The sequence below is a fragment of the Nelumbo lutea genome, chromosome 4, assembly GCF_056320005.1.
Source record: "Nelumbo lutea isolate HS-2025 chromosome 4, American lotus-T2T, whole genome shotgun sequence".
NCBI lineage: Eukaryota > Viridiplantae > Streptophyta > Magnoliopsida > Proteales > Nelumbonaceae > Nelumbo > Nelumbo lutea.
In genome coordinates, this window is record NC_142687.1 from 81,892,297 (window position 1) to 81,919,953 (window position 27,657).

General features: G+C 38.1%; 2 protein-coding genes across 6 annotated transcripts in view; one reads left to right on the forward strand and one right to left on the reverse strand.

Annotated features, from left to right (window-relative positions):
- Positions 1-4,802: 4,802 nt before the first annotated feature.
- LOC148861328 (uncharacterized) lies at positions 4,803-5,273 on the forward strand. Its single transcript, XM_088985033.1, has one exon. It carries the CDS (start codon positions 4,803-4,805, stop codon positions 5,271-5,273), a length of 471 nt encoding a protein of 156 aa, XP_088841159.1.
- A 1,420-nt stretch (positions 5,274-6,693) lies between these two features.
- Positions 6,694-27,657, reverse strand: part of LOC148861329 (calmodulin-binding transcription activator 5-like) — a 66,895-nt gene continuing 45,931 nt past the window's right edge. For 3 of the 5 annotated variants that reach the window (XM_088941984.1, XM_088941983.1, XM_088941986.1), the window contains 8 exons: positions 14,299-14,419; positions 13,796-13,930; positions 13,659-13,717; positions 13,065-13,481; positions 9,131-9,828; positions 8,061-8,607; positions 7,057-7,368; positions 6,694-6,983 (listed from right to left, as the gene is read on the reverse strand). In XM_088941984.1, the coding sequence (XP_088798110.1) occupies positions 6,927-6,983; positions 7,057-7,368; positions 8,061-8,607; positions 9,131-9,828; positions 13,065-13,481; positions 13,659-13,717; positions 13,796-13,930; positions 14,299-14,419 (2,346 nt within the window). In that variant the 3' untranslated portion in view covers positions 6,694-6,926. The remainder of the gene's footprint in view (positions 6,984-7,056; positions 7,369-8,060; positions 8,608-9,130; positions 9,829-13,064; positions 13,482-13,658; positions 13,718-13,795; positions 13,931-14,298; positions 14,420-27,657) is intronic. The other 2 variants (XM_088941985.1, XM_088941987.1) reach the window with 1 other exon arrangement.

Below are 27,657 nucleotides of genomic sequence, written 5' to 3' on the forward strand. Positions count from 1 at the left end.
CATGTGCAACACGTGTACATATTTACTAGTCCTATGAAAAGAATATAGAAAACCATTTGAGTCTATAGGTAGTACACGGATCACCAATTGATGATGGCTTGATAGATAGGATCTCTGGCTCAGATATCTGGGATCAAATCCCGAAGAAAAAAGCATTACCTGGATCTCCTACACTATGGAAATGCTCAGTTTGAAAAGAGTACAAATGCAAATATGTACATCGTAAATACATGCAAAATAATACAAAATATAAGGTTTTGCACTCTACAACTTTGCATTTGTACTCCTTCAAAACTCAGCCGTAAGAAAACATGGATGGAAAGAGAATAGGTCTTTGTGGATCATGATTTATGATATTCATATTTAAAGTATGAACGACAAAGTCTCAAGGAAGAGACTAGGTGTTAATGGTAGAGTAAGTGAGAGCAAATTTGACAACCTTGTGGGCGAAGACCTAGGTATGAAGGTAACTGAACAGCCCTGCAAGTGAGATAATCAAAGAGATTGAGAGTTACCTTCCAACAAGAGTTTAATGAGGATTTCCGCATCACCTTCCTCCATGGCTGAAGAGATTCCCAGGAAATCGGTTAACTAGATGCTTTCCAGCAGAGCTGAAGCTTTAGGCGGTGTTTAGTTGTATGAAAATATCATGGAGTGTCCACAGTTGAAATAGGGTTTTGGTTGCCTGTGGATCATTTGCATTGTTTTAAAAGGCGTGAGGCTTATGCCTTGAGGTGAGGTGTACATATTTTGCCTAGGCTTAAGCCTCGTGGCTTTGATGTGAGCCTTAAGCTTTTTCTGAATGAGATGTAAGCCTCAAGCCCCAAGGTGGTGAGAAGTAGCTTGAGGCGTAAAAAGGTATAAGCCTTAAGTTTCAATGATTATTTAGAGATTTAATGTAAAAATATATATTTTATGCATTTTTATGGTTCAAAATATATGAAAGAAGCACTTTAGTAATTCTAGGTCAGTAAATAAAAAGAATAAAAATGAAAAACCAATAGGGGAAATCAAGTTCTATTAGTTTCCCTTGGTGTTTTAAGAGAATTCAATGCAAAAAGGGCCAGTCAAGTCCAGAAGTTCTCTTGAATATAACAATTGAGTTTTTTTCCCTAATTATTCTAAATGTAACATCCTCAAGTTTGTTAGTCTTCTAATTTCTTTTCCCTAATGGATTTATTTATTTTTTTGCATAAATCAAATTAACTAAGTTGTTTTCTTTGTTCTAAACAATTGAATGACCATATGTATAATATCAAATTATATAGGTGATTCTTCATATGTTTTTTCTTTTAAATTGGTTATTTGAATTATTTGAGAACATTGCCTTTTGAAACATGAAATGTAATTCCCGATTAGTACCATGTAATTTGGGTCTAGTGTCACTTTGGTCCTCGAACTTTAAAATGTGATAATTTAGTGCCCGAACTTTCAAATCGTGACAATCTAGTACTTGGCGTTAACTAGCTATTAATCAGCCGTTAAGTGACATTTTAAAAAGACACAAATGTCATTTGAGTGTCATCTAATTTTCTTTATCAACTATCCAAACATTGACAAAAAAATTAATAGTCCAAAATCCTTGCCTCTTCTATTCAATAAAGTTGGGGTCACTAGATTGCCCACTCAAACGTAACCCCAACTTTCTTGAATGGAAGAAGTAAGGATTTGAGACTGTTAATGTTTTGTCAACATTTAGATGGTTGATAAAGAAAATTAAATGACACTTGAAGGGCATTTGTGGCTTTTTCAAATGTCACTTAACGATAGGTTAACTATTGATTAATGGAAGGTATTGAATTGTCACATTTTGATAGTTTGGACACTGAATTTTCGCATTTTAAAGTTCTAGAACCAAAGTACACTAGACACAAAGTATAGGGTACTAATTGGGAATTTTCCCAATATTTATAATTGTTACTTGATTAATTATTATTTTATTTAATGTGTAAATGCTAGAAACTTATTGCTAATAAACTTTTATTTTTTGGACATTTATACCTTCTATAATTCTAACTTGAAATATTATGTGTTATTTTATCAATTTATAAACTTTAATTAATTATATTCTTAAGCTTTGAGACTTGTGACTCACCTTTTTGGGCCATTCGCCTTTAGCCTTTTAAAACCTTGCATGATTATTTATTATGGTTTGGTCTACACCATAGTGTGGATGATTAATCTTTATAACAAAAAAATTGATTCAGTGTTACTCTCTCACGTTACAACCCCCAATTCTATTTTTATTATTTTAAAATAACTTATAAATTAATAATTAATTTCAAATGTATCATTTAAAAAATATTTGAAATATTTTTTTATTTTTTATTAAAATTTATCAATGTTATATATTTGTATACTTTAATTTCTATTCATTATTATTAGATAAATTTGTTACATACTTCACTATTTTTTATTAGTTAATTTTATAACTAGAATTTTTCCTTTAATTTTTATATTTAGTGTAAATTACATGTTCAAGTTTTATTTCAATCATGGTTAATTTGCGTTATTTTTCACTATTATCTTATTTATAAAAGCATTACATTTTTTATACCATATCAACAATGTAGATCATATCACATATTATATGTGAGATGCGTGAAAGCGAAACACAAGGTATGGATCCACACCCTGTAGAACACCTCCATGACTGTGGTGTAATCAAATCTAAACAGTTTGTCTATATTATAGAACAATTCCAAACTGTGGCATGGTGTTGACTTATCCACACTAAGGTGGTGTTTAGGGATGTCAATGGGTTGGGTTAAATGGTAAATTCAGCTTGATCCAATTCTATAGGGTCGGGTTAGGGTCAAGTATATTTGGTTTAGGGTCAGGTTAGGGTTTTGATTCTTTGGCCCGAGTTGGGTTTAGGTTTTAGCTGATCTGCCCAGTTGCATCATGATACCTTGCATATATACCAAGTATTCTTGTAATTTTTTTTACTTCTAATTTTATAATCTTAAAGTTTATAATTTATTTATATGTTGATTTTGATTTTCTTCTTTTTTTAAATAAAAAAATAACACGTTAGAATCTATAAAACAATTTTCTTACTTAAATTAATGTATTTTAGGTCTTTGAAATGTGTTAATAAAATACATTTGAGAATATTTTAAAGTCAGGTTGGGTTAAACCTTATAGGATTGGGTCGGGTTCAGGAATCAAATATTTTAAAGTCAGGTTGGATCGGTTTCGGGTTGGATTTGGCTTGAGACAAACCCTTGCCAAACTCGACTCATTGAAATCCCTAGTGATGTGTACTTAATATACTATTATCATTCATAGTGAGATATGTTCCCGAATCCCGATGTACAGTAATAGCGTTTTGTGGTAGGAGATCCTAATACCATAAAAAATTGACGTTGATGACTTTATGGTAGGCGTAGACCAGTAGTGATGTGAGTGTGTGGGATCTTGAATGGAGCACGACCAGAAGAAATTACTGTTTTTGAATGATCAAAGACAGCCTCGTTTCTGACTAGCCACAGGATTGTAAAAAACGTAGCACATGGGGCGGACTCAATAGCAGCCGTGGACTATGAAAATAATTGTTGCCATCAGTCCACCAAGGATCCAGATTCCAGAGGAGCGGCCATCAATTCTAAGACCAGGATCCGACCCGTCTACCGGTTGCCATCCAACCTCATTTCTGGCTTTCCATGTATTTGCACTGACCCATAACAATATCATTTCATCTAATTTTAGGTGCAGACAGAGCAATACGTATATGAGATACTTCGATTTCATGGATTTTAGAGAATAACATTAAAATCCATGGTTTTCAAAACTAGATGGGACTGGATTGAAAACATGGCTATTGGTTAGGTAATCTGTTCAGTTTCACCTAAAATCACTTTTTATCGAAACAACGTTGATTTGGTTAATAACCTGTTTATTTGCGTGGTTGAATTATCGAAATGTTGACATGGATAATGGTTTTTGGCTTTTATTTTTTTATTTTTTATTTTTAAGTCAGAATAAACCATTCATTTGAACTAAATGATTGGACCATGATCAAAAACCATTGTCTGAGTCAATGTTTTAACCATCAGGTCAGTGGGTTACTGGCGAAAAAACGGTTTTAAGATGAAACAGAATCAATTACCTGACCGGTTCTCAGGTTTTCCAGTTCAACCGTTCAGTCCGATCCAATTTTAAAAGCCATGGGCATAGAAATTATAAATGTTTTATTACCGTTTGATGCGATTTTTAATATAGTTTACGCCATTATTAAGCTTAAACTGAACCATACTTTGATTTGGTTTATGAAACATAGGAATCAAACCGAACCATAAACCATAGTTTACAAGAATGCCAAAGTCCCAACCGCAAATTTCGAATTGGTTCGATTCGATTTGGCGATCTGGACCGTATAATGAACACCCCTCGCGGGTGTGGACAGCCCTGATAAAACCGTGGGGTGGACAGTCATACTCATAGGAGAAGACAACACGCCCTCACACGGCACGACATGTCACAACGCGATTCATCTAAAAACACGGATCAGTCAACACTACTGGGTTTTTGTCTGGTAGTTGACTCTTGTCCAGTGATTCACATTCTTGAGTTTTGACTCTTACGGACCGATTCCACTTTCCAGGAACACCTCCTACTTCTACCCATCTCTGCCTGCATCCTCGTGTATATAAAGAATAACATCCCCCAATTCTCCTCCCAAGGGTGTCTCAACTTTCAACTCTTTCTTTCGGAAAAAAAAGTCTCGACTCTTCTCACATACAACGAAAACATCAATGGGAAACTATGCGTCATGCGTTCTTGTAAACTCGAATTCCCGAATGGCGAAGCTAATCGACAACGAGGGAAATCTCCGGCGTATCGCCCTGCCACTCAAAGCCGCCGAACTGATGCTGGAAGCCCCAGGGTCCGTTGTGTCCCCGGTAGACGTGCTCCGACGGATTCGACGGATCTCGGCGTTGAGAGCGGATGAGGAATTACAGGGGGGAAAGCTTTACCTGCTTTGTCCTGCAGTCAGGGTGAACGGTAGAGTTCTTGATTCAGAGATGGCTCTCATCGATACCAAGTGTCAGAAGGGATACAGACCGAAGGTTTATCCGGCAACGGTGATGGCAGAAGGGGAGGGTGAGAAAGGACGAAAGATGGTCACCGTTGGGCTCTCGGGAGAGGGTCAGACCGGCGCCGGTTTGCGTCAACACCGTTGCCTTGAGCATCATCGCCGGTGGAGGCCTGTTCTCGAGCCCATTCGCGAAAGAGATTCAAAATTCTCTCTTTTTACATTTTGTGGGTGAACGAAAGGGGATCACAAAAACACACCTTCTCTCTTGGTTATAGTTGATCAGGTCTGATCTGGATGTTCGTCAATCATAAAACAAAAATGGGGGAGAAAAAAACAGAAAAGCAAATCGGAGGTGCTCATGGGCAATAATCTCAGGACCCCAATTCGAGATGGGGATGCTCGCAGCTTCTTCAGTTCAGTTGTAGGAAAGAGGAATTGAAAACTTTATTTGGATTCGAACACGAATGATGGTTATTTGACAACATTACATAATTTCCACTTCTTGTAGGGTATAGACACAGAACAGAACTAGCACATGGATCATGGATGTAGAACACTACATTTTATCATTAGCAATATCAAGGTTCCTCAACAGAAGATTATCAGTAACTAAATTTGACAGTTTACCGTTAACTTTATGGTTACACTTCGTATTACTTTATATGGAGAATGGCGATTCAGCCCAGCGTCCAAGGTACATTTTAAGTGGGTGCCAACTCGGAATTGATATTAAATTTATGAGCGGGTATGAGTGCATAAAGTGAATGTTTATAGCTCTGGAGTAGAAATCAGAAATCATCATTGGGCTGTCCGTAATTCTCGGTAAAATATATTTCATTAAAGGCAAAATCTACGGTTTCATGCAACATGAAGCAAAGAACACGAACCAGTGATTAAACAATATAGACTTTAAAAAAATGATTAAACCATGTGGAGAAGCAGTTCTCTGATGCTCCCCCTGTATGTGCTTGGAATCTCTGTTGTATCCAATGATGAAAATTTTGTCCATTCTTCTGCATAAAATAAGTTTTGATAATATATACATCTTGTAAAACATGAAATCACACCCTCAAACATGAACATGAGTCCAAATCTGTTCCTCAGAGAGCGCCTCACACCAAACCTCACAGCATTTTCAACTGTGCATTAAGAACATCTATTGCACTTGATTTTGTTATTCATGGGAAGATGCTCCCTATGCAGGGCTGCGATGTTCTGTGAGATTAGTGCGAGGCCCACTATCTGAGGACTAAATCTGATTATCATAAACATATGAAAAGTAAATAGACCATGTATCTTTAACCTGATTGATTGAAATCTTGATTTACATTGTTACAAATATTCATTAAGGGGTTTTGATGGGTCAAAGTTCTTTCTGGTTGATGTACGCCTGAGTATAGGGCGTTGTGTGCAGGATATCCAGACTCCATTGGAGCAGTTAAACCAACTCCTATAGTTTAGTGTTTAGATCATGCATCTCTCTCTCTCTCTTTCTAATCGTACTTTCAAACAGCTGAAATTGATGACATAAAATTCATGAAAAATAAACAGCAGCTCTCAAGAAGTTTACTGACGTCTTTGTAGATCACCGATATACTGCATCTTTACTTTCTAAATCAGACTAACTACTACTAGTTTCTCACAAGAGGATCGGCTTTGAAATGTTCAGAATTTTATAATAACCATATATGGATTTACAGAGGCCCAAAATGGGTTTTAAGCCCTGGCCTATTCAAATTACAGAAATCAGTCCAAAATGATCAAACTTTTAGTTGGGGTATGTTTACAATTAAGAACACAAACCTATATCGTCCAGGTTTTTTGTTGGCTTGTGCCACTGCAATTTCCAGAAGACCTTTGTATTCCTGGAGCAACTCTTGTTCCTTCACCTTTGGTTTTCAACTTCGGGATCAAGAAGACCTTCGTATTCCAGCTGGACAAACTATGATTTAGTTAGTTATCTGACCTACATACCTAAACTGCAACTTTAGGGTTTTTGGTAGAAAACTACTTACCGCTGCTTGATCATAGGACATCTTCATCCTCCTATATTCTTGTTGTGCTCGCTTTGATCGGAACATGGCTTGGACCCGTATAACAGATCTCTCAACACGCTCTTCAGCTTGCTTTCTGCCAACTCGGAAGAAGTCCTCCTCTGCATCATTTTCTTGCTTTTCATCTGCTGATATTTCTTGAATTGGTTTGACCTGAAGCCCACGGAAGCCCTTTCTCTTCAAACGCCAGCGAAGAATTGCCTTTTCAAGTATTCCAACCGACCAAAGAATTTTGCCATACTGCCTCCGTACTTGGTAACCTCGGAAAACAGCCTAAATTGGGAACCATAAATAACAAACAATATTCTTTCATCTGGATTTTGCATTGAGAACAACATACAACAGAACTACAATGTGGTATAATGTTTCAATGTTCAAATCATGTTGAACCTTGATGATAAACAGCCCAGAAATGGCTTTAAAGTTCCAAAGCTTTCCATTTTGGATCCTAGTTCCTCTTTTTCTTTTTGGTGATATTTTGACACTTGATGCAAAAAGCCTTACTTTTTCTTCATTTTGCTATATTTTATAAACTTAGAGTCGCTGTTTAAATTTTATCAGCAACAGCAAATCAGATAATTTTATTGATATACTAGAGCTCCAACACTGCGTTAGAATGAGGGGACTAGAGTACAATGCCTCAGTTTTATACTACTCTTGAATCATCAAGTATGGAGTCATGTTAAAACCATGCACCTAATATGACTAGTGCTGGTATGGAACTGACTTGAAGAACCATTTGACTGGGGTTAACTTGGATTTCTTTGGGCTGACTTGGCACTAATACATTTTTTGATGGGCTTTGGCATTAATATATTTAATTCTGACTCTGCAGACTTTGGATTGAGGATCATTGCCACAAGTATAAACATTTCTTATGACTTTTCTAATTCCAAAACCCCCATGGCTCAAACTCTTTGGTAATAAATAGACAGATTAGGAAGCCAATATGTGAAGGGTCTTACTTGAACTTTGATAGCTTGTCGGCGCATATTAAGAAAATCTTTTCGGATCTTCCAAGTACGAAATCTGTACTGGATTCGTGCTGCAGCTGTCATCTTCTTTCGTGTATCATAGTTTCGGAAGGCATGCTGAATCTTCATTGCCGCGATTATAGTACGTGCTTCATCCTCTGGATTTGCAAGCTGAACTGCTTTCTCCTTTAGCTTTAGCGAGTGCTGTCTGAATGCAGCATGAATATGTGCTGCTGCATCAGCAGCTCTCCGGTATGCTGCTAATGTATCCTTCAAGCACAACTCATCATCATTTGATATTTCATGGTTGATTGAAGTGGTTCTGCTAGTTTGCAGGGATCCACTTGCATTTCCAGATATTTTCATCTCATTAAATTGATTTATTAATCCCTTTTCTGCAAGATAAGCAGCTAAGCCTTCAAAACCATTCTCGGAGGCGAGATCAGCTGCAGTGCGTCCACCAGGGAATTGTGGAGTGGGATCTGTTACCAAGTTTGGCTTTGCCCCTGCAGATAAAAGGACTGCAACCATTTGCTCCCTGCATGCGGAAAATGTCCAAGAGAAGACATTTAAGAGAGATCTCTCTACGACAGAAAAACAGGTTTCCACTTTCATTACTTCCAGATATAATTCACCAAACACACTACTGAAATACATTGTAGAACCAAGAATTGTTGAGAAATGCTTTATTAGCTCCACATCAGATCTTTGTTGGATTCCTTTCAAGATAATGTGCCCTGGTAAATTGTAAAGGTTTTCAATAAACACCTAACTTTTGAATTATCAAAAATTCAAAATACCTTCAGCTCATCTGGACTCCTATGGAATGGGAGGGATGCAAGTTGCCTTTTCATTCATGTGAGTACGATAAGCATTAAAAGAAAATAGAGTCCACAAGGAGAAACAAAACAGAACAAATATCATATAGGATCTCAATTGGTAAAGAGGAAAAACTAAACCAACTCTAGTGCAAAATATTTGCAAGTAAAATAGCCCACACAAAACCTCACTCATGATAGATACTCCTGAAATAATCTGCAACAGAAAGTGAAGAATGATACCTCCCATAGTAGGCAGCCCAATGAAGTGCAGTCCATCCAAATGCATCCCGAAAGTCTAACGAGAGACCCGAACATGAATATGGGTAAACAGCCCATGTATACCCTAGGATAGCACACAAATGGATCACACCTTGACCTTTAGTATCGCGAATGGTGGTTTTACTCCCTTCAGATACCTTTTCCAAGAGCCACTCCTGTAACTTGTTCTTCAAAGTAAGCTCAAACAAAGTATCTTTGGCTTGTAGAATTGATATCCAACTGTTCTCAATTGACTTAATTAAATATGCCCAATCTTTCTCAATGGCAGAGGTTATGTGTGCAAACTTTTTTGCTTCCTTCAAGGCATTTGGTGATACCTTATTAGATAGAATGTTAAGGCTGTTGTTTGTAGCGAAAAGCAACCTAGAAAGTCGCAATTGAATTTGAAACTCCTCCAACTTACACTTGTATTCTGGTGAAGTCCCTTGACCATCCATTGAAGGGGAGCGATACTCAAAAGTCAGAACTTGGCTAATAGGTGTATGACCATCAAGACTCAAATAGAGATTTACAAAGCCAGGGTTATGTGGTGATGCCATACAGCGAAACACCCCACCTTGAACTACTTCCACAGGAACACATGCATCACCAAAAACACAAAATAAATTGGACTCTACAAGATGAGAATATTCAACATGGAAAAAACCAATCACAATAACCTGCAAAACAGATTAGCCAATGTCAACTTCCAACAGTAAACATTCTAATACTAATCTTAGTTATATGATACCATGTATTTTTCTTGATGCAAAATTACATGGATATAACTGAACTTTTATCTATTCAAAAGTGTCCATTTCATCACCTGAAGTTCCTAGTTTTTTTTTTTTTAATTAACAGAGATACATTATATTAATTGCCATAAAAAACATGGACCTTGATCTGTCCAGGCTAGACAGCAGGGACCATACAAAAAAATATCCTTGAGTTGATCATACAATAAAGAAGAAAACATATTGGTATATAACAGATCAATCCAGATCTTGGCATCACCTGCCCCTAGTGGATAACATATACTCCTTCCAGGAGCTTTAACTGGAGTCAGGTTTTATTAAAGAGAAATAAATTTAAAGGCCATAGAAATTTCATTGCTTAAAAATTGTTTCTTTCAATGCAACCCTACAAACTTGAATTAAGAATATGGAAAATGATTGATATGCAAAGATCCGTAAGGATGGATGGCATGTAAGTTCTGACATGACACAAGGAGTCTAAAGCAGTAACTTCTGAAAACATGAAAGTCAGATGTTAGCAGTACATTTCACATAATTTTTGAAATAATAAAGTTTAACTATGTTTATAACATCAACTGATTAACCTAGAATAGGTTACTAAGTTAGTTTGCACGAGATATAAATAGCATAATAGTGAGAAAGAAGTATATGACACATATTATAGAAATGGGAAGTGGTGGCATGCTGCATGCATATTACATGTAAATACAACAGAGTTTCCAAGATGGCAAATTTTCAGGAAATGGACTATCCTATACCAATAAACATTTTTTTTGAACAGCAACTGTGTTCAACTTTTATTAAAAATGAAAAGAAAAAACAGTTTGAATCATTTCAAGGATTTTGAAATAGTGTACCAAAAGGAGTCTACAAGCAATATAAGCTGTCGAAAAAAGATACAAAAAAGACAAAATATATATAAAAGGCTCCTCTACTAATGCCTTTTCATTTTTCTGATTCAGGAATTAATCTGTATAAGAAAAATTGATTAATCTCTAGAGATTTTGCTTCCCTCAGCCTGGATCTCAGAGGCCACGCCCATCATATCCTGATTTATTTTGATACTCCAGACCATTGTCTCCTGATGTTAAACACTTTATTGCTGTTAGACAATCGCCTTCCACCCTTAATTCCTTCCATTCCCTAGTCAAGGAAAATTTAAGACCCAGCAGGACTATCAGCTCCACCATTAGAGAATTACCCATGCCAACTGGTCCATTGTATAAAAATCTAATATAGCCTGTATATCTCTGAAAATTCCACCTATTCCAGTTGGCTTTAGGTTCCCTTAGGTGAATCCATCAAAATTTAATTTTAGCTGTCCTGCCTCAAGAGTCATGCAAATTTGATTAATCTCTAGAGATTTCCCTTCCCTCAGCATGGACCTCAGAGAAGACGACTCATCATATCCTGATTTTTTTGTTGATACTCCAGTCTATTGTCTCCTGATGTGAGACACTTTATTGCGATCACCTTCCACTATTAAATCCTTCCATTCCCTAGTCAAGGCAAATTTAAGATCCTGCAGGACTATGAACTCCACCTTTAGAGAATTACCCATGCCAGCTGGTCCATTATAGAAAAATCTAATATAGCCTGTATATCTCTGAAAATTCCACCTATTCCAGATGGCTTTAGGTTCCCTTAGGCGAATCCATTCAAAATCTAATTTTAGCTGCCCAACCTTAAAAGTAATGCGGTCACTGACTGCTTTATAGTTATAGTGGAGTGGCTAAAAATAGTCTGCCACCTCTTAGAATTGCAAACATTAAGATACCTTAAACTCCTTTATTGTACTCAAAATATTGCAGAGAATTGATTGAGAATAGCAGAAATCAGGTTTCAAGAAGAGAGAAGAGGAAGAAGGTGGCGGCAATAAGGGTTCAGAGAGAGATTTCAAACATAATCTCCTCTTACACCCCTAATCCTATTTCATTAACTTAAATTTTAGTAATTTACAGAGAGGCCCTTAGTTTAGCATTGGGGACTTCAAGATTTTGAGGTGGAGGGAGACTCTAAATTGTCAATAGGATGGATACAAACAAAAATCTTGGGGGTTTGGACTGTTGGACAACAAATAAGGGAGATTTTTTGTTTAGCAAGGGAAGCTGGAGTACTTTTCAATTGGACAAGGAAGTTGGCCAATGGTTAGGCCGATACTTTGGCAAAGTAGGGAACCTTGGAGAGAATCTTTTTTGGGCTGTATTGCAAACCTTGAAATAAAATATGGGGTCAACACTCATGCTATGAGTGGTTGACATTGTTTAATTGTTGTTTTAATGAAAGTTACTGTTTCCAATCTCTCTCCCTCCCTCCCTCCCTCTCTCTATCTATATATATAGTTTTAATTGCATGAAGGTCTCCTATAGGACCATGAAAGAACCAACATGGAGATCCATTTGAAATCCTCACAGACTCCTCCAGTCCCAGGTGGACCTCGATTACCAAGAGAGATGCTATCAAAATAAAGTCTTATTGTCCAGATACCTATGGAGGGAGAGGAATCCATGGCCAAGTGTGGAGGATCAAATGAAGAACATGTGTTAGAATTCTTTTCAGATCTTTGAGGGAAATTCCCTTTATCTCCTTCTTGGCTGATACCGAGAATTGATCAGAAGAAGAATGTGAAGCTTCAAAGGGGGCACTACTACCTTCAAATTCTCAATTGTTTCTCTTCCCAGCCCATCACATGACAATATTTATAATTGCCTTCCAACAAAGCTTTCCTGTCATGTCAGATAATTCCCTGGTTGTATTTAACATCATCCAGTTCAGAAGAATTCTAAGTGAAGGCCAATGCTTAAATTCCGAAATGAATTTCGACTTGACAAAAGAATTCTAAGTAATTATCCTGGGAAAACTCTTTAGTCGTTTTGACTCCTGGAAGGGCCTTCAAAAACATTTGTGTGGTATAAAAATGTTCATCTTGAATAAGACATGTAAGCAGGTTAAAAAGATAGCCAGCCAAATGACAAGTAGGGGTACAAATTGGATACCCAATCTGAAAAATTTCCACTGCAATCAGGCTGGGCCCCTTCAAAGTTCAACAAATGTCCAACCAGGCCTGTCCAAGTTGCACCCCTAATGATAACACCTATTCCGAATATACTTGTACCCATAACCAAGCACCATCAAAATATAGGATAGTATAAGAAAATAACCTTTGTTTCTTCTGTTGAGAAAGACCATGCAGGTGAAACATCAGTTATATTAAAAACTTGACCCCGTGTGGAAGATTGATGGTGATTAGTTGTTGCAGAGAGAGTTGAATCATGACCAATTGAAATTGGTGATTCAATTGGTGGGCCATCTAGTGATCCTGGGGAGTCGGCCATAATGCAGTTCATCCATCTTCCAAAATTATCCTGAGTTTGTGAAGTGTCTCTAGAAGTAAGGTTGAAGGATTCAACTGTTCTTTCAAAGTCTTTTCTCTTGTTATCTGATAGCTGTCCCAATGTCTGAAGGTAATGACTGTTTGATCGTCTGATGTCAACTGGATCACTGTTAGGCATTGGTTCAGTTGGATGCCCAAAAGAAGATAGTTCCATAGATAGATTATTGGTTGGGAGAAAGCTACCCTGATACAATAAACAATTGGTTGATCAATAAAGGGAATACGTCAGCAGAAACATGAAGAGATAAAAGCATTCAGTGGATCCACTTATTTTGGATATTAATTTCCTTATATTGCCAATAGTTATTAACATGGGAAGGGCCTAAGAGAGTTATCTACATAGACATGTAAGTTTACTTACATCCTGAATGGAGACTCTTGGTTCAAACAACTTTTGTCGCTCCAGGTGTAAAATTTCATCTGCCAATCAAGATTATTACAGTTAATGGTTTCCTAAGTTGGCTAGTAGCTTTATCAGAAACAGGTACGTGGTATTACCATTTTTAGGCATTTTAGGATCAATGGATTCTTGTTTCCCCAACAGATCTTCCCACTCAAGTGTGTTAATCTCATGCAGTACAGTCAAATGATCATCAACCTCTGCAGATCCACTAACAACAGGAGAGCCAGAACCTAACAAATCCATTTTCATACAATTAGGTGATTACTTTTCAGAGAACAGTTGAGACATCTTTTGGATTAGGAACTCTGTAAAGCCATAAACTAAACTATTAACATAATAAATAATTAACACTATCCATGAACAAAGTTAAACAGTGATCATCATTTAAAGAAAAGAAAATAGTTTCTTTACAAATTGCATAAAAATTGATCTATTAACATGATGAATAATTGCCACAGCATCCATGAATATAGTTAAATAGTATTCATCATTTTGAGAAAATAAATAGTCACAGTGATCATCGTTTCAAGAAAACAAAATAGTTTCTTTACAAGTATCATCAAAAGATTAACTAGACAACTCAGTAGATAATTGTTACCTGTGTGGAACACATGATTAGCTCCAGAACTGTTTTCTTCTGATGAAACCCGAGAAACAGATGGATCCGAGTAGGCTGAACTGGAATCTGAATTAACAAGAGTGACTGGAGAACCCTGTGGCTGTAACATACACCAACCATAGATCAAAGGAAATATTAGATCACACTGTTAATTTGATTTTTCGGTAAATAAGGTTCATGGAGTTCTTGTGTATTATTTGATGTTTCAATGTAGGTGCACTGTCCTTATATGGCTGTGATGCATCATTTCTATACTCTATTATTTTTAATAAAATTTCTCATTACCAATCAAAAGATGGGATTCAACCTAGGCGGATGGTATAACCTGTCTGCCTGAGATAAAGGCTTCCAATCCATCTGTTCTTTTACATTTTTTTTTCTAGAGGCAGTAGAACCTCAGTGCAATGAACTAGTTCCAACTCCCTAGAACTTCCAATTGATCTTAAACAGAAGGTCCTTCAAGATCAGAATGAATTTGAATCCATCTAGATCTGATTCAATTACTGTTTATTAGTCAGATATGTTTAATCTTGTAATGGGTTGTTGGTTCAAGTCTCACAATATATATTTTTTGATGATTCTATTAAAAATAAAATATTCAATCTGACCCTTATCCAAATCCGATAAGAATGGATCTGGATATTTTAAATATCTAATTGGGTAGAATTAGGATATATACCAAGATCTACTCCAAATCTGATATGTTTATGGCCCTACTAATCCCAAACAATTGATTCCAATTAAATGGTCTATGCAAAGGTTCTAGGAATATTCTACCAGAACTCATCTTTTATTTTTATTTATAATTTATTTGCAAGGAGTTGCAGAACAGACCTGTAATATTTCAAAAGATAAAACAAAAATAGAAAAAGAAAGAAAGGAAGAGCAGTTTCAGCAGAAGCTTGTGAAAGCAGATGAGAGAATGTAGAGAAGGGAAGAGAGAAGAGAAGAGTTTGATCCCTCTCTCCAGCCCCCAAAGATATCTTTTGTTCTTTAATTGTAATCTGAGTACAATTCCATGAATACCCTTAATAGGGTGGTCAGCACTAAAGCAATAATAAAAAGACAGAAAACAGGTCCATAACTAAGGCCCACTACTTAAGACAAACATAAACATAAACATAACTTAAATAAAAGGAAAGAGACTTAAGGCCCATTCGGCCCAATCTCTCTACCCCCTCCCCCCTCAAGCTGAGCATAGATGTCAATCATGCCCAACTTGCTTACATACTTTAGGATCTTAGTCAGAAAATCTGCTAGTTGCTCTTCTAAAGCAATGAAAGGAAAAGGAAGTCGCATCTCCCCTGAGGTCTCTCTCTCTCATATAAGGTGTCTGTCTACCTCAACATGCTTAGTTCTATCATGTTGAATCGGGTTATGGGCAATGTTAATAGCAGCTTGATTATCACAATATAACATCAAAGGCTTATCACACGATATATCCATCTCATCAAAGAGAGATCTAAGCCAATAACAACTTAGAAACCCCATGGGCCATAGCCCTATACTCTACTTCAGCTGAAGATCTAGCAACCACTAATTGCTTTTTACTTCTCAAGGAAACAATATTCCCAACTACCATAGCATAATAGCTTGATGTGGATCTCCTGTCATTTATATTACCTGCCTAATCAACATCTATATATGCTTATACCTTCATATGACCGTGTTTAGCAAATAGTATGCCCTTCTCGGGAGTTCTCTTAAGATAACATAGCGCCCTTTCTATAGTACCCATATGTGTCTCTGGGGCCATGCATGAACTGTCTGGTTACACTCACGACATAGGTAAAGAAGTTTCCCCAACAATCTTTGAAACACTCCCCTATCATCCAAAAGTTCATCATCATCAGTTGAGAGTTTATGATTCACATCAATATGAAGGGATGAGATATTCATCGTATGGACGCCCGAACCTTGCGAAATAGAATGGGCGAATTTCAAAAATTTCTCTCCATCCTACTGGGAATCGTATTCCCTATTTTAGAAAAATCATATTTTTCAAGGATCAATCTTGAACCAAGAACCGAACCAGATCTGAACAAAACAGTAGGAGAGGGATATACCTAATACGGAGAAATAATATCTCCCAACGAAGGTGTTCACGCCCAAGGAAGGATCCAAAGACTGCTCCCACTGAAGATTTTGCAGTGCAGGATGGAGCAGAATCAGCAATGTTCTTCCCAAGAACCTAATCCTTCGCAAGAATTAGCAGGATGGCACGTGAGTACAGCTTCCTATCAGTCCCTTCACAAGGAACTGATATCAAGATCCAATCTTGATTTCTCCCATTGAATTGGAGATCGAACTAGCAGGTGAGGCGGCGGCAGGAAGGAGGTGGCAAGAAAGAATTTCGCAGGGTTGCTGAATTCTTCCTTCTGTGATTGCAGCTCTGAAGAGGATGTGAAAGTATATCTACTACAGGCTGCTGCCCCCTCCTCCTTTTATAACCTTAAAGGGATCAATCCCATTAGGAGTTGCTGATCCAAATCATATTTGGATTAGAATTCCCTTTAAGTGATAAGGGTAAACCCTTATCTTATCTGCAAATTAGATCAGCCTTCTCCTAATCTCATTAGGAGGTTTCCAGATCTGAATCACATTTAGATCTGGACTCTCTGAGTGGATAGGGTTAAGACCCAATCCTATCTGCTAATCCAATCCCAGAATTTGCCCCTTATTTAATTGATCAAATCAGCCCAGTTCGAAATGGGCTTTAGGCCCATTAAGGTTATGTGCTCACTTAGCCTTCCAAACTGCTGGCCAGTTGAGCTTCCTTGTATGGCGTGGGACCCAAACATTGATCTACACATCAGCCACATGGGTTCAGACCAGCCTTTATTACAAGGCCTGGCCGAATACACCATCTTCTCTACATTCCCCCTCAAGTTGACCATAGATGTCAATCATGCCAAGCTTGCCAGTATCATGCCAAAGTTTAGAAACTCCATGAGCCATGGCTCTGTATTCAGCTTCGGCTGAAGATCAAGCAACAACTAATTGTTTCTTGCTTCTCCAAGAGATATTACCTACCACCAAGCTATAGTACCCAAAGGTAGATCTTATGTCATCAATGTTTCAGGCCCAATCAGCATCTGTGTAGGCTTCAAGCAACAACTAATCCGCTTTGCTGCTACCATGTGAGTATCCCTGGGAGCATGCATGAACTGACTAATGCAACTGACAACATATGCAATGTCTGGTCGAGTCATGCATAGATAGAGAAGTTTTCCAAGTAGCCTCTGGAAGACTCCTTTATCTTTCAACAATATTCCATCTGAAGCAAAGAGTTTATGACTCATATCAATAGGAGTAGCAACTGGTTTAGCACTCATCTTCCCTGTTTCAGAGAGCAAATCAAGTACATACTTTCTCTGAGATCCCATCTTTGGATCTAGCAACTTCTATTCCAATAAAGTATCTCAATTTCCAGGGGAACCCTTCAAATAACATAGAATCTGCTCTGCTGCTGCCATGTGAGTATCCCTAGGAGCATGCATGAACTGACTAATGCAACTGACAACATATGCAATGTCTGGGAGTCATGCATAGATAGAGAAGTTTTCCAAGTAGCCTCTAGAAGACTCCTTTATTTTCAACAATATTCCATATGAAGCAGAGAGTTTATGACTCATATCAATAGGAGTAGCAACTGGTTTAGCACCCATCTTCCCCGTTTCAAAGAGCAAATCAAGTACATACTTTCTCTGAGATCCCATCTTTGGATCTAGCAACTTCTATGCCAAGAAAGTATCTCAATTCCCCTAAATCTTTGATCTCAAACTCTGTATGAAGGAAAGATTTGAGATCATTAATTCCTGATACATCATTACCAGTCACGACAATATCATCAACATACACAATCAAGTAAACGACCAAGGATCCTCTCCTCTTCACAAAGAGGGTATGATCAGACTATGTCTGTACATAGCCAAAACTAACAAGGGCGGCCCTAAACCTTTCAAACCATGCCCTAGGGGACTATTTAAGTCCATAAAGAGGTTTCTTTAGCCTACAGACCTTCCGTTTCATATCTGTTTCATACACCCCTAGAGGAAGAGACATATAGACCTCATGTAACTCTCCATTCAGAAATGCATTCTTCACATCCAACTAATAAAGTGGCCAATTTGAGTGTGCAGCTAGAGATAGCAGAACTCTCATAGAAGTCATCTTGGCAACAGGAGCAAAGGTCCCCAGATAATCAATCTCATATGTTTGTTTATAACATTTTGCAACCAGCCTAGCCTTGTACCTTTCAATGGTGCCATCAGCATGATATTTAATGGTAAAAACCCACTTACAGCCTACTGGATCCTTCCCTTCAAGCAAATCAACCACTTCCCAAGTGTTATTCTTGTACAAGGCATCAATTTTTGTTCTCATAGCAATCCTCCATTCTGGAATAGTAAGAGCTTCTGACACAAACCTAGGAATTGGGTTAGAAGCAACAGAAGAAAGGTAGCCAAACTATGAATGAGAGAGGAAACTATAAGAAAGGTGTTTGGAACTGCAATGTGTAGTACACTTCCTTTTTCCTTTCCTAATAGCAATAGGGATATCAAGGTCTGTAAAGGATGACTCCAAGGGGGCTATATTAGTACTTGTTGTCTCTTCTGTGACTGGAAGTGTAGGAGGCTCATGTGGTGTAGAGGAAACAATCTGCTCATTTCTGATTCTCTGCCATTGATACAACCTGGGATTAAAAAGAGGATGAGAAGGTAAAGGCGGGATAGGAATATTGAAATGAGAGTGAAATGACTGATCCTCCCTTGACTCATTTGAAGGAGGAAGGGTCTCAATAAAAGATTCAATTGGGACAAGAAGGGGGAGAGCAAACAACTATAACAAATTCTCCCCTTTGGACAATGTCTCTCTTGAGAAGAATCATAAAAGGAAGAGAGCTCATCAAAGGTGGCATCCATTGAGACATATCGAGTGCCAGTCTTCGGATCAAAACAACAATACCCTTTTGTGTGGGGGAATAACCAAGGAATATACACTTGTGTGCTTTTGGCTCAAATTTATGTTTTTGGACACTTGGGATATGTACATAACAAGTGTAGCCAAAGACACGGAGAGGAATAGGAAAAAGATCCTTGCTTGGATGAAGAAGATTGAAGGAAGACTTAAATCCCAAAACCCCGGATGGCATACGGTTGATTAGGTAGGTTGTAGTGAGAACAACATCACCCCAAAATTTTGTAGGGACATGTGAGGCAAATAGGATACTTCTTGCAACTTCAACAATATGCTAATTTTTTCTTTTAGCAACTCCATTATGTTCTAGGGTCCTAACATAGGAACTTTGGTGAATAACCCCCAAATCAATGAGATAGCAGGTCAAGTTTTTCTCAAAGTATTCTTTTACATTATCAGATCTAAAAATTTTAATTCTGGAATCAAATTGGGTTAGAACAAATTCATGGAATTGCCTCACAAGTTTGGGAACTTCATCATGGGACTTCATAAAAAAATATCCAAGTGAACCATGAAAAGTCATCAATGAATAGGATAAAATATTTGTAGTCACCCATAGAAGGTAAAATGGTAAGGCCCCCACACATCAGAGTGCACAATATGAAATGGAGAAGATCTTTTATTACTCAAAGGATAATTGTTTCTACAATGTTTTGACAATTCACATGACTCACAATGAAGATTGGACAGACTAATTCCCTTAAACAGTTTTGGGAATAAATGACTTAATGCAGAAAAAGAAAGATGACCCAAACGAAGATGACATAACATGACTCGACTGATGGACTCTGTAGATGTAGACCCAAAAGCAACTTTTCCAGGTTGTCCATGGCTCTGTCCAAGAGTGTCTAGCAGATATATTCCATTTGCCTCATGGCCACTCCTAGCCACTTTCTGAGACTCCAAATCCTAAAAAACACAGTAGGAAGGAAAGAAGGTTACACAGTAGTTTAATGACTTAGCTAGGCTACTTATAGATAACAAATTTGTATTTAGCTTGGGTACATGAAGAATAGAAGTACCAAGGAATCTGTAGCCTTGATGGTTCCCTTGCTAGAGATAGGGGCAAGAGAGCCATCGACTAGGGTGATTTTGCCATGGCCAGGAAGTAAATCATAAGAAACAAACAAAGTGGAAAGGCTGGTCATATGATTAGAAGCACCAGAATCAATAATCCAAGGGATCTTACGATTACCTGAAATAGTTGTATGATTGGCAGAAGCCCATATACCTGAATGAGCAAATGCAGAAGAGGTTGAATTTCCTGAAGGGTTGGAAGAAGAGGCCACACCCTCTAGGTGACTGATCATCCTTCCAAACTTCTCATACTCTGCCTCCAATAGCTGCTAATTGCTCACTAGCAGTCATCTCTTCAGTTAGGCATTTGTCACTATTTGGACCAGTAGCAATATTGGCACTCCCTGCCTTCATATTATCAGACTTCTTTTGAAACCGAAGAGGAAGAAGCTCAAGATGCAATTTCCAACACTTGTCTTTAGTGTGTTTCGGCTTCTTACAGTACTGACAAATAGTTTCTTTATTCCCTGAGCTACTTGGAGTCCCTAGATGCAATTTCCAACACTTGTCTTTAGTGTGTTTCGGCTTCTTACAGTACTGACAAATAATTTCTTTATTCCCTGAGCTACTTGGAGTCCCTATAACTCCCTTGGTTTCACTCCCATATTAGCAAAGTGATCATTTAGACCAGCCCATTGAACCTGGACAAGTCTCCTGCTTTCTTCACTACTTACCAAGGCATAGGCTTGAGAAAATAAAACATTATCCTTGGATAAAATATTTTGCTTTGTGATGTCATACTCTGGATTCAACCCTGTCAAAAACTCAAACACCTTGTTTCTCTCAACAAGTTTCCTGTAGGTCTTAGCATCATTAGTGGTGTCCCAGGCTACATCTTCTATCAAATCAATTTCTTGCCATAGAGACTTCAGTATTGAGAAATAAACAGCTAAAGGTTTCTCCTCCTGTCTCAAATTCTTCACATCATTCCTTAGCTTGTAAGCCCTGGCCACATTTAATTTCTGGGAATAGGTTTCAACAACACTATCCCAAATTTCCTTTGTTGAATTCATCCACAAATAGTGGTGTCTAATTTGCGGTTGCATTGAGTTCACAAGCCATCCTAAAACAATATAATTTTCTTGCATCCATTTCTCATATGATGGATCATCTTCTGAGGGAGCCTTTTTGCTCCCGGAGATAAAGCCCCATTTGCCTCTATTGCAAATATGATTTTTTACTGATTGTAACCAAGCCAGATAATTAGTTCCATCTAGCTTGATTGTGGTCACAGCCAATAGATAGTCTACATAGGCTCTTGGAACCTGTCTAGATTCAGCAACATGATTGTTTTCAACTTTTGAAGGGTTCATCTTCTTAAAATACTTCGAAAATAACTTCTAACAACTTCGAATAACAACAAATGAAGACAGAATAAAAACTATGTTATGAGTCAACCTCTATGCAGTAGTACCTGCTACTTGCGTCACACTCAGAACCCAGGAGAAACAGAAAAATCTCAGCCTCTCAGCCTCTCTTTTTGACTTCACAGAACACCAATCCACTTGACTCGATCTTCAAGATGAAGGATGAGAACACTTTCAGTCACTGAGCGCCCAAGTCAAACTCCATGTGGGGCCTGCAATCAGATTTCTCCAGAAAATTAGGGTTTTGGGCAACACACTTGAGTTTGTCAGGAGGACAACAAAACTAATCCCCTTCTCTCCAAAAACCACTAACAACTGGGCTGAAATGGGTTTCTTTAACTATTCATACGATTCAGTTCTCCATACACAATGTGTATGGGAAAAAAGATGTGAAAAAAAAAGGAAAAGTTGAGCTTGCTCTGATACCAGAAAAACAGCCTTTTGAAAAGAAATGACTGTTTAAAAAGTTGTAGAAAATCAAAAGGAAGTAGTAGAAATCAGATTTCAAGAAGAGAGAAGAAGAAGAAGAAGAAGAAAAGGAAGAAGAAGAAGAAGAAGAAAAGGAAGAAGAAGAAGAAGAAGGTGGCGGCAACTAGGGTTCAAAGAGAGAGATTTTCAAACATAACCTCCTCTCTTACACCCCTAATTCCATTTCATTAAGTTAAACTTTAGTAATTTACAAAGAGGCCCTAGTTGGACAGAAAATTAAAAAACATAACATAAGAAAGAATAAAGCCCAGATTAAGGCCCATTACAGCAAAGAACATAAAAGATAAAAAAGATAAACAGCCTATGGGTCATTTGACCCATCTTCTCTACAGTTCTCTTTGTTGCTATAAGCTGATAGCTATTCGGCTAGGGCTTTCTGACCTCAGTCCTACTGAACTGGTTTATTAAAGCCTCTCTTTATTCATAGGTGGATGAAGTTCTACTGTTCTCCTTGTTTGAAGTTTTGTTCTTTTTTTTTTTTTGATGAATGGAAGTGTTGTCCTTTGTCTAGTTGGCTTGCTAGACCCTTTTTTTTGTTATAATAACAGTGCTGTAGAGGTACAAAACCTTAGTTTTCTCAGTCCTGTCTTTGGGAAATCAGCAGCAATACAGTGAGCCTAATGTCTATTGAAGATTCGGCATTATTAGAGTCGACTAAAGAGGGGTACTTTAGTCTTTTCCATCTAAGTAATGTGTTAATTATATGCCTCCTACATATGCAGGGGCATTTCTGTCTTTGTATACTTATCTGTCAAATTTAAATATATGGTCGACTGGGTTAGACTCTGTCTTCTCAGTTCGACACTATTCTTCTTCTTCTCTCTCTTCTCTCTTTTCTCTCTTTTCTCAGTTCGGCTGAATAGTACTAACATGGTATCAGAGTGCCACTGATAGAAGTCGATTAGAGCTTTCTATCGATCTCCTCTCTCCCTTTCTTCTTTTTTATTTTCGTTTTTTTCTGGTGTGAGAAATTTGGGGTAGAAGACTGACAAAACCCAGATTTCTGTGGCAACCTCTAGGGTTTCGGTGGCCTGACTTCTGGTGACAGGGGATGAGTACAACAGTTCGAGTGAACAGAAAAAAACCCTTTTTTTTTTGTGTGGACTGCTGTCACCATGTGTGGCAGCTGTGGTAGTTGAGTAGGTGAAGTCGTGGTGGTCTGAACCCTTTAATGAGCAGTTTCAAGAGGGATTCTCTGTGTTTTTTAATCTGCTTGTTTGCAGTACAGTGGTGTTTAAAGTGGCCGAATGCATGCTAAGGCAAGTTCGTGGTGATTACAAGTGTGCTGGTGTGGTAGTTGAAGAGCAGTAGTTTAGTGGTTGGAACTGATTTTTTTGTGTGTGACGGGCAGAACCAATTTTGTAGACTGAAATGGCATCGATGGGTGATGCGAGTGGTGACCAGAAATCGAGTATGATGATCTCCTCTGATTTTTTAAGTGTCTAGATGACATCCATCAAACTCAATGATGAGAACTATGTTCCGTGGGCCAAGTCGGTGGAAGTGTTTCTGAAGGCTAAGAAGAAAGTGAAACATGTACGGGAGGAGAAAGCTAATGCTGAATCCTCGGGTTTTAGTGATTGGGAGCAAGAGGATGCTCAAATTATGACATGGTTGTGGAACAGTATGGAGCCTAAAATCAGTGTTAACTTTATGTTTTTAGATACAACAAGGGATATATGGGAACATGCCAAGAAACTCTATTATGGACAAGACAACACTACAAGGGTTTATCAACTTTATCAGGAATACTTTAGTTTGCAACAGGGAAATCAAACTCTTGAAGAATATTATGCCAGTATGAAAAATCTTCGGAATGAACTTAATGTTTATCATCCCTTAACTTCAGACGTCAAAATCCAGCAGCAACAAAGGGAACAACTAGATGTTACACGGTTCTTGGTGGGACTGAAAACAGAGTATGAACCTATCAGAGCACAAATATTGGGAGGGTCTGCTCTCCCTACTCTAGAAGAAGTGTTTGCCCGTTTCCGTGGTGTAGAGACAATGGAATCTAGCCATAGGGCTATTTTTGTACTTTTACTTTTCTTTTCTGTATATCGCTCTTTGTATGTTATCTCTCCTGTACATTAAGGGCAGATATGTCCTTTTACAACTCAATATAAATATTTCTTTTAGGGTGTCGACTAACACAATGTGTCACACCCACCATTCGGCTGTGTTCTCTCTCTCTCTTTCTCTTTCTCTTTCTTAGTTTTTCAATCTGACTCTGACATGATTTTAGAACAGGTCACGATCTGATCTGCAACTGACTACATCCTCACCTCTTTCTTATCTGTTATCTAGAGTACTCCCTAACAGTATTTGGGAGGCTCTTGAGTGTTCTTGAATCTGATTTCTGAAGCTGCATTCAATCAGAACTCGACAGACTCTGTTCCTGGACTGCTGCGCCACCAGATTTCTCTTTTAGATTGGATCTCATTCTAGAAGCATCGAATCAGGCTGAAACTTTAGATCTAGTGTCGCCCAGGGAAGATCTACTGTTTCCAATTGGTTTGGTTTGAATCAGATTTGATCTAGAAGGGTTTTGAGCCACTTCAGAGTTCGATAGACCCTTATAGTTTCCTTTTCTGGACATTGGCTAAAAGGTACTTCATTATTCTACTGTTTTGAACACTTCTCTATGTGATTTTTCTTGCTTTTGTGATTCAATGGCATCAGAAAGAATGGAAATTCTCCCCATCCAGTTTAATGGTACGAACTATGCACTTTGGAAATTCAATTTCCAATTTCATGTGGAGGCCAAAATGTGATTTTTCTTGCTTTTGTGATTCAATGGCATCAGAAAGAATGGAAATTCTCCCCATCCAGTTTAATGGTACGAACTATGCACTTTGGAAATTCAATTTCCAATTTCATGTGGAGGCCAAAGGTCTCTAGGGATATTTGGATGGATCAGTAGCTAAACCTGATGATTTAGACATCAAGGGTCTTAATTAGTGGAGAATTGATAATGCAAAAATTGCATCATGGATCTTAGGATCCGTTGAAACTGACATTGTGATTCCTATGAGAGGATACAAGACTGCATGTGAGATGTATGAATATCTCGAGAGAGTATATCAGCAACCAAACACCTCAAGACAATACCAGATGGAGATTGACATCTTCTCCTATTATCAAGGAGAAAGAAAGGTCCAAGAGTACTATGCTGGGTTTATTAACCTTTGGACCGAATATGAACTTGTTCACATGGGGAATGATCCTTCAGAATGTTGTGTGAAGTACATGAAGGAACATTTTGATAGAAGAAAGATTATGCACTTCCTAATACATCTCAGACCTGAATTCAAAGTTGTTAGATCTAATATCCTGAGTCAATGAACACTTTCTAGCTTGGATACTATTCTTGGGGAAATTCTGAGGGCCGAACCCAGATTTGCCACACAGACTACTCTGGATGGAAGGAAGGAGTCTAACATTGATACTGTCTTTCTAGCAACAAAACCGAAAGGGAAGAAGGACTTCTCTAAAATACAGTGCTATGAATGTAAGGAGTTCGGGCATGTTGTTTCTCACTGCAAGAAAAAGAATGCATGCACCTACTATAAGCAGGTTCGCCATATTATCACTGAATGCCCCACTCAGCCTCAGAAAAGTAGTGGATCAAACCATAAGAAAGGAAGCTACAAGGCTTATCAGACGGGTGTAGACGGATCAGATGCAACATCCTCCACTACTTCTATGACTGGGCAAAATGAGACATCAGGTAGCATGTCTGAAGAACAAGTTCGACAGCTCATGTCCTCTATTATCTCTTCAGCCTTTTCTGCTATGGGCCTGTTTGGTAAGTCTCCTACCTACTGTCCCTCACCAAACCACCTATGGTACATTGACTCAGGAGCCTCTAACCATATGACATGGGCCACTCTTGGTCAGTGTCCTAAACCCCATCTCCCCAATAAACACATTGTTATTGCTAATGGTGAGAAATTAGATGTACTTGGATGTGATGATTTATATTTATCTACTTCTAAGTCATCTCCATTTAATTTGTCCAAAACCCTATTTGTACCTAAGCTTACCACTAATTTAATTTCTATTGACCAACTTGTACAGGAAGGTAACAATGTCTCATTTACTTCTAATGGTTGTTTGATGCAGGACTAGCAAACTAGGGAGGTAAAGGGGAAGGGGCGTAGACTAGGAAGACTCTTTGCTCTAGAGTTTGAGAAGAATAAAATCGTGCCTGCTTCTTCTTCATGTTTGATTTCTACTACTTCTAGTTTTGAATCTTTTAATTGTAATAAAGATTGGCAGTTGTGGCATAAACGACTGGGCCATCCTTTTTCTAAGAAACTTGATTAGTTGTTTTCCTCTGGTAGTTTACCTGTTTCTAATGTTTCTCTTAAAAATGTGAATGAAAACTGCATCATTTGTGGCTTATGTAAGAGTCATATTTTGCCTTTTCCTTCTCATTTTGAACATGAAACAGTCCCTTTTTATTTAATACATAGTGATGTTTGGTTGTCTCCAGTTGTCTCACGGATGGGTTTTAAATATTTTGTAACCTTTATTGATGACTGCACTCGTTTCACTTGAGCCTATTTTCTTCAAAAGAAATATGAAGTGCACTCCGTATTTCAGCACTTTCACACCTATGTTGCCACTCAGTTTGATGCCTGAATTCGTGTGCTACGATCGAGTTCAGGGGGAGAGTATATTGATGGGGATTTCCAAAACTACTTAAAACAACATGGAATTCAAGCCCAAAAGTCTTGTCCAGGAACCCCACAACAAAACGGGGTTGCAAAAAGGAAGAATGGGCATATCTTGAGTGTAGTCAAAACTCTTCTACAGGATTCCCACATACCCTCTTGGTTTTGCGTGGAGGCGGCCAGCATTGCTTTGTATCTCATAAATCGTCTTCCGTCATCAGTTTTGAACAACTCCTCTCCTTTTCACTCCCTCTTCCACAAATCCCCAGACTTATCCATACTCAGAGTATTCGGATGTGCTTGTTTTGTCCACCTTCCACCCCATGAACGCACAAAGTTAACTACACAAGCATCTTTGTGCGCCTTTATGGGGTATAGCTCTGAACATAAAGGGTATCTTTGCTATGACCCTTTGGTTCGTCATCTTCGAATTTCTCGTAATATAGTTTTTCTTGAAAGTGTGTCATTTTTTTAACATATTGTGAAGTTCCCAGCTCCTTATGTTTCCTTGTTGCATAGTTTTGATTCTACAAGTACATCGGATACTCCATTGTCACCTCCGCAACAACTTCAGACCTACTTCAGGAAGCAACGACCTTCCTTCAGTCTCCATCCCCCCTTTGCTCCACCTCCAGTTGTTGATCCGGTCACTCCGACTGCCTTAGTAAGTGTTCAAGACCTTCCCTCTGAACCTATTGCTCCTACTTTACACTGTTCCTCTAGAATTTCTCGTCCACCTAACCGTT

What these genes read in the sequence shown, in the direction of transcription:
- LOC148861328 (XM_088985033.1), top strand. Translation starts at nt 4,803, where the DNA reads ATGGCGAAGCTAATCGACAACGAGGGAAATCTCCGGCGTATCGCCCTG.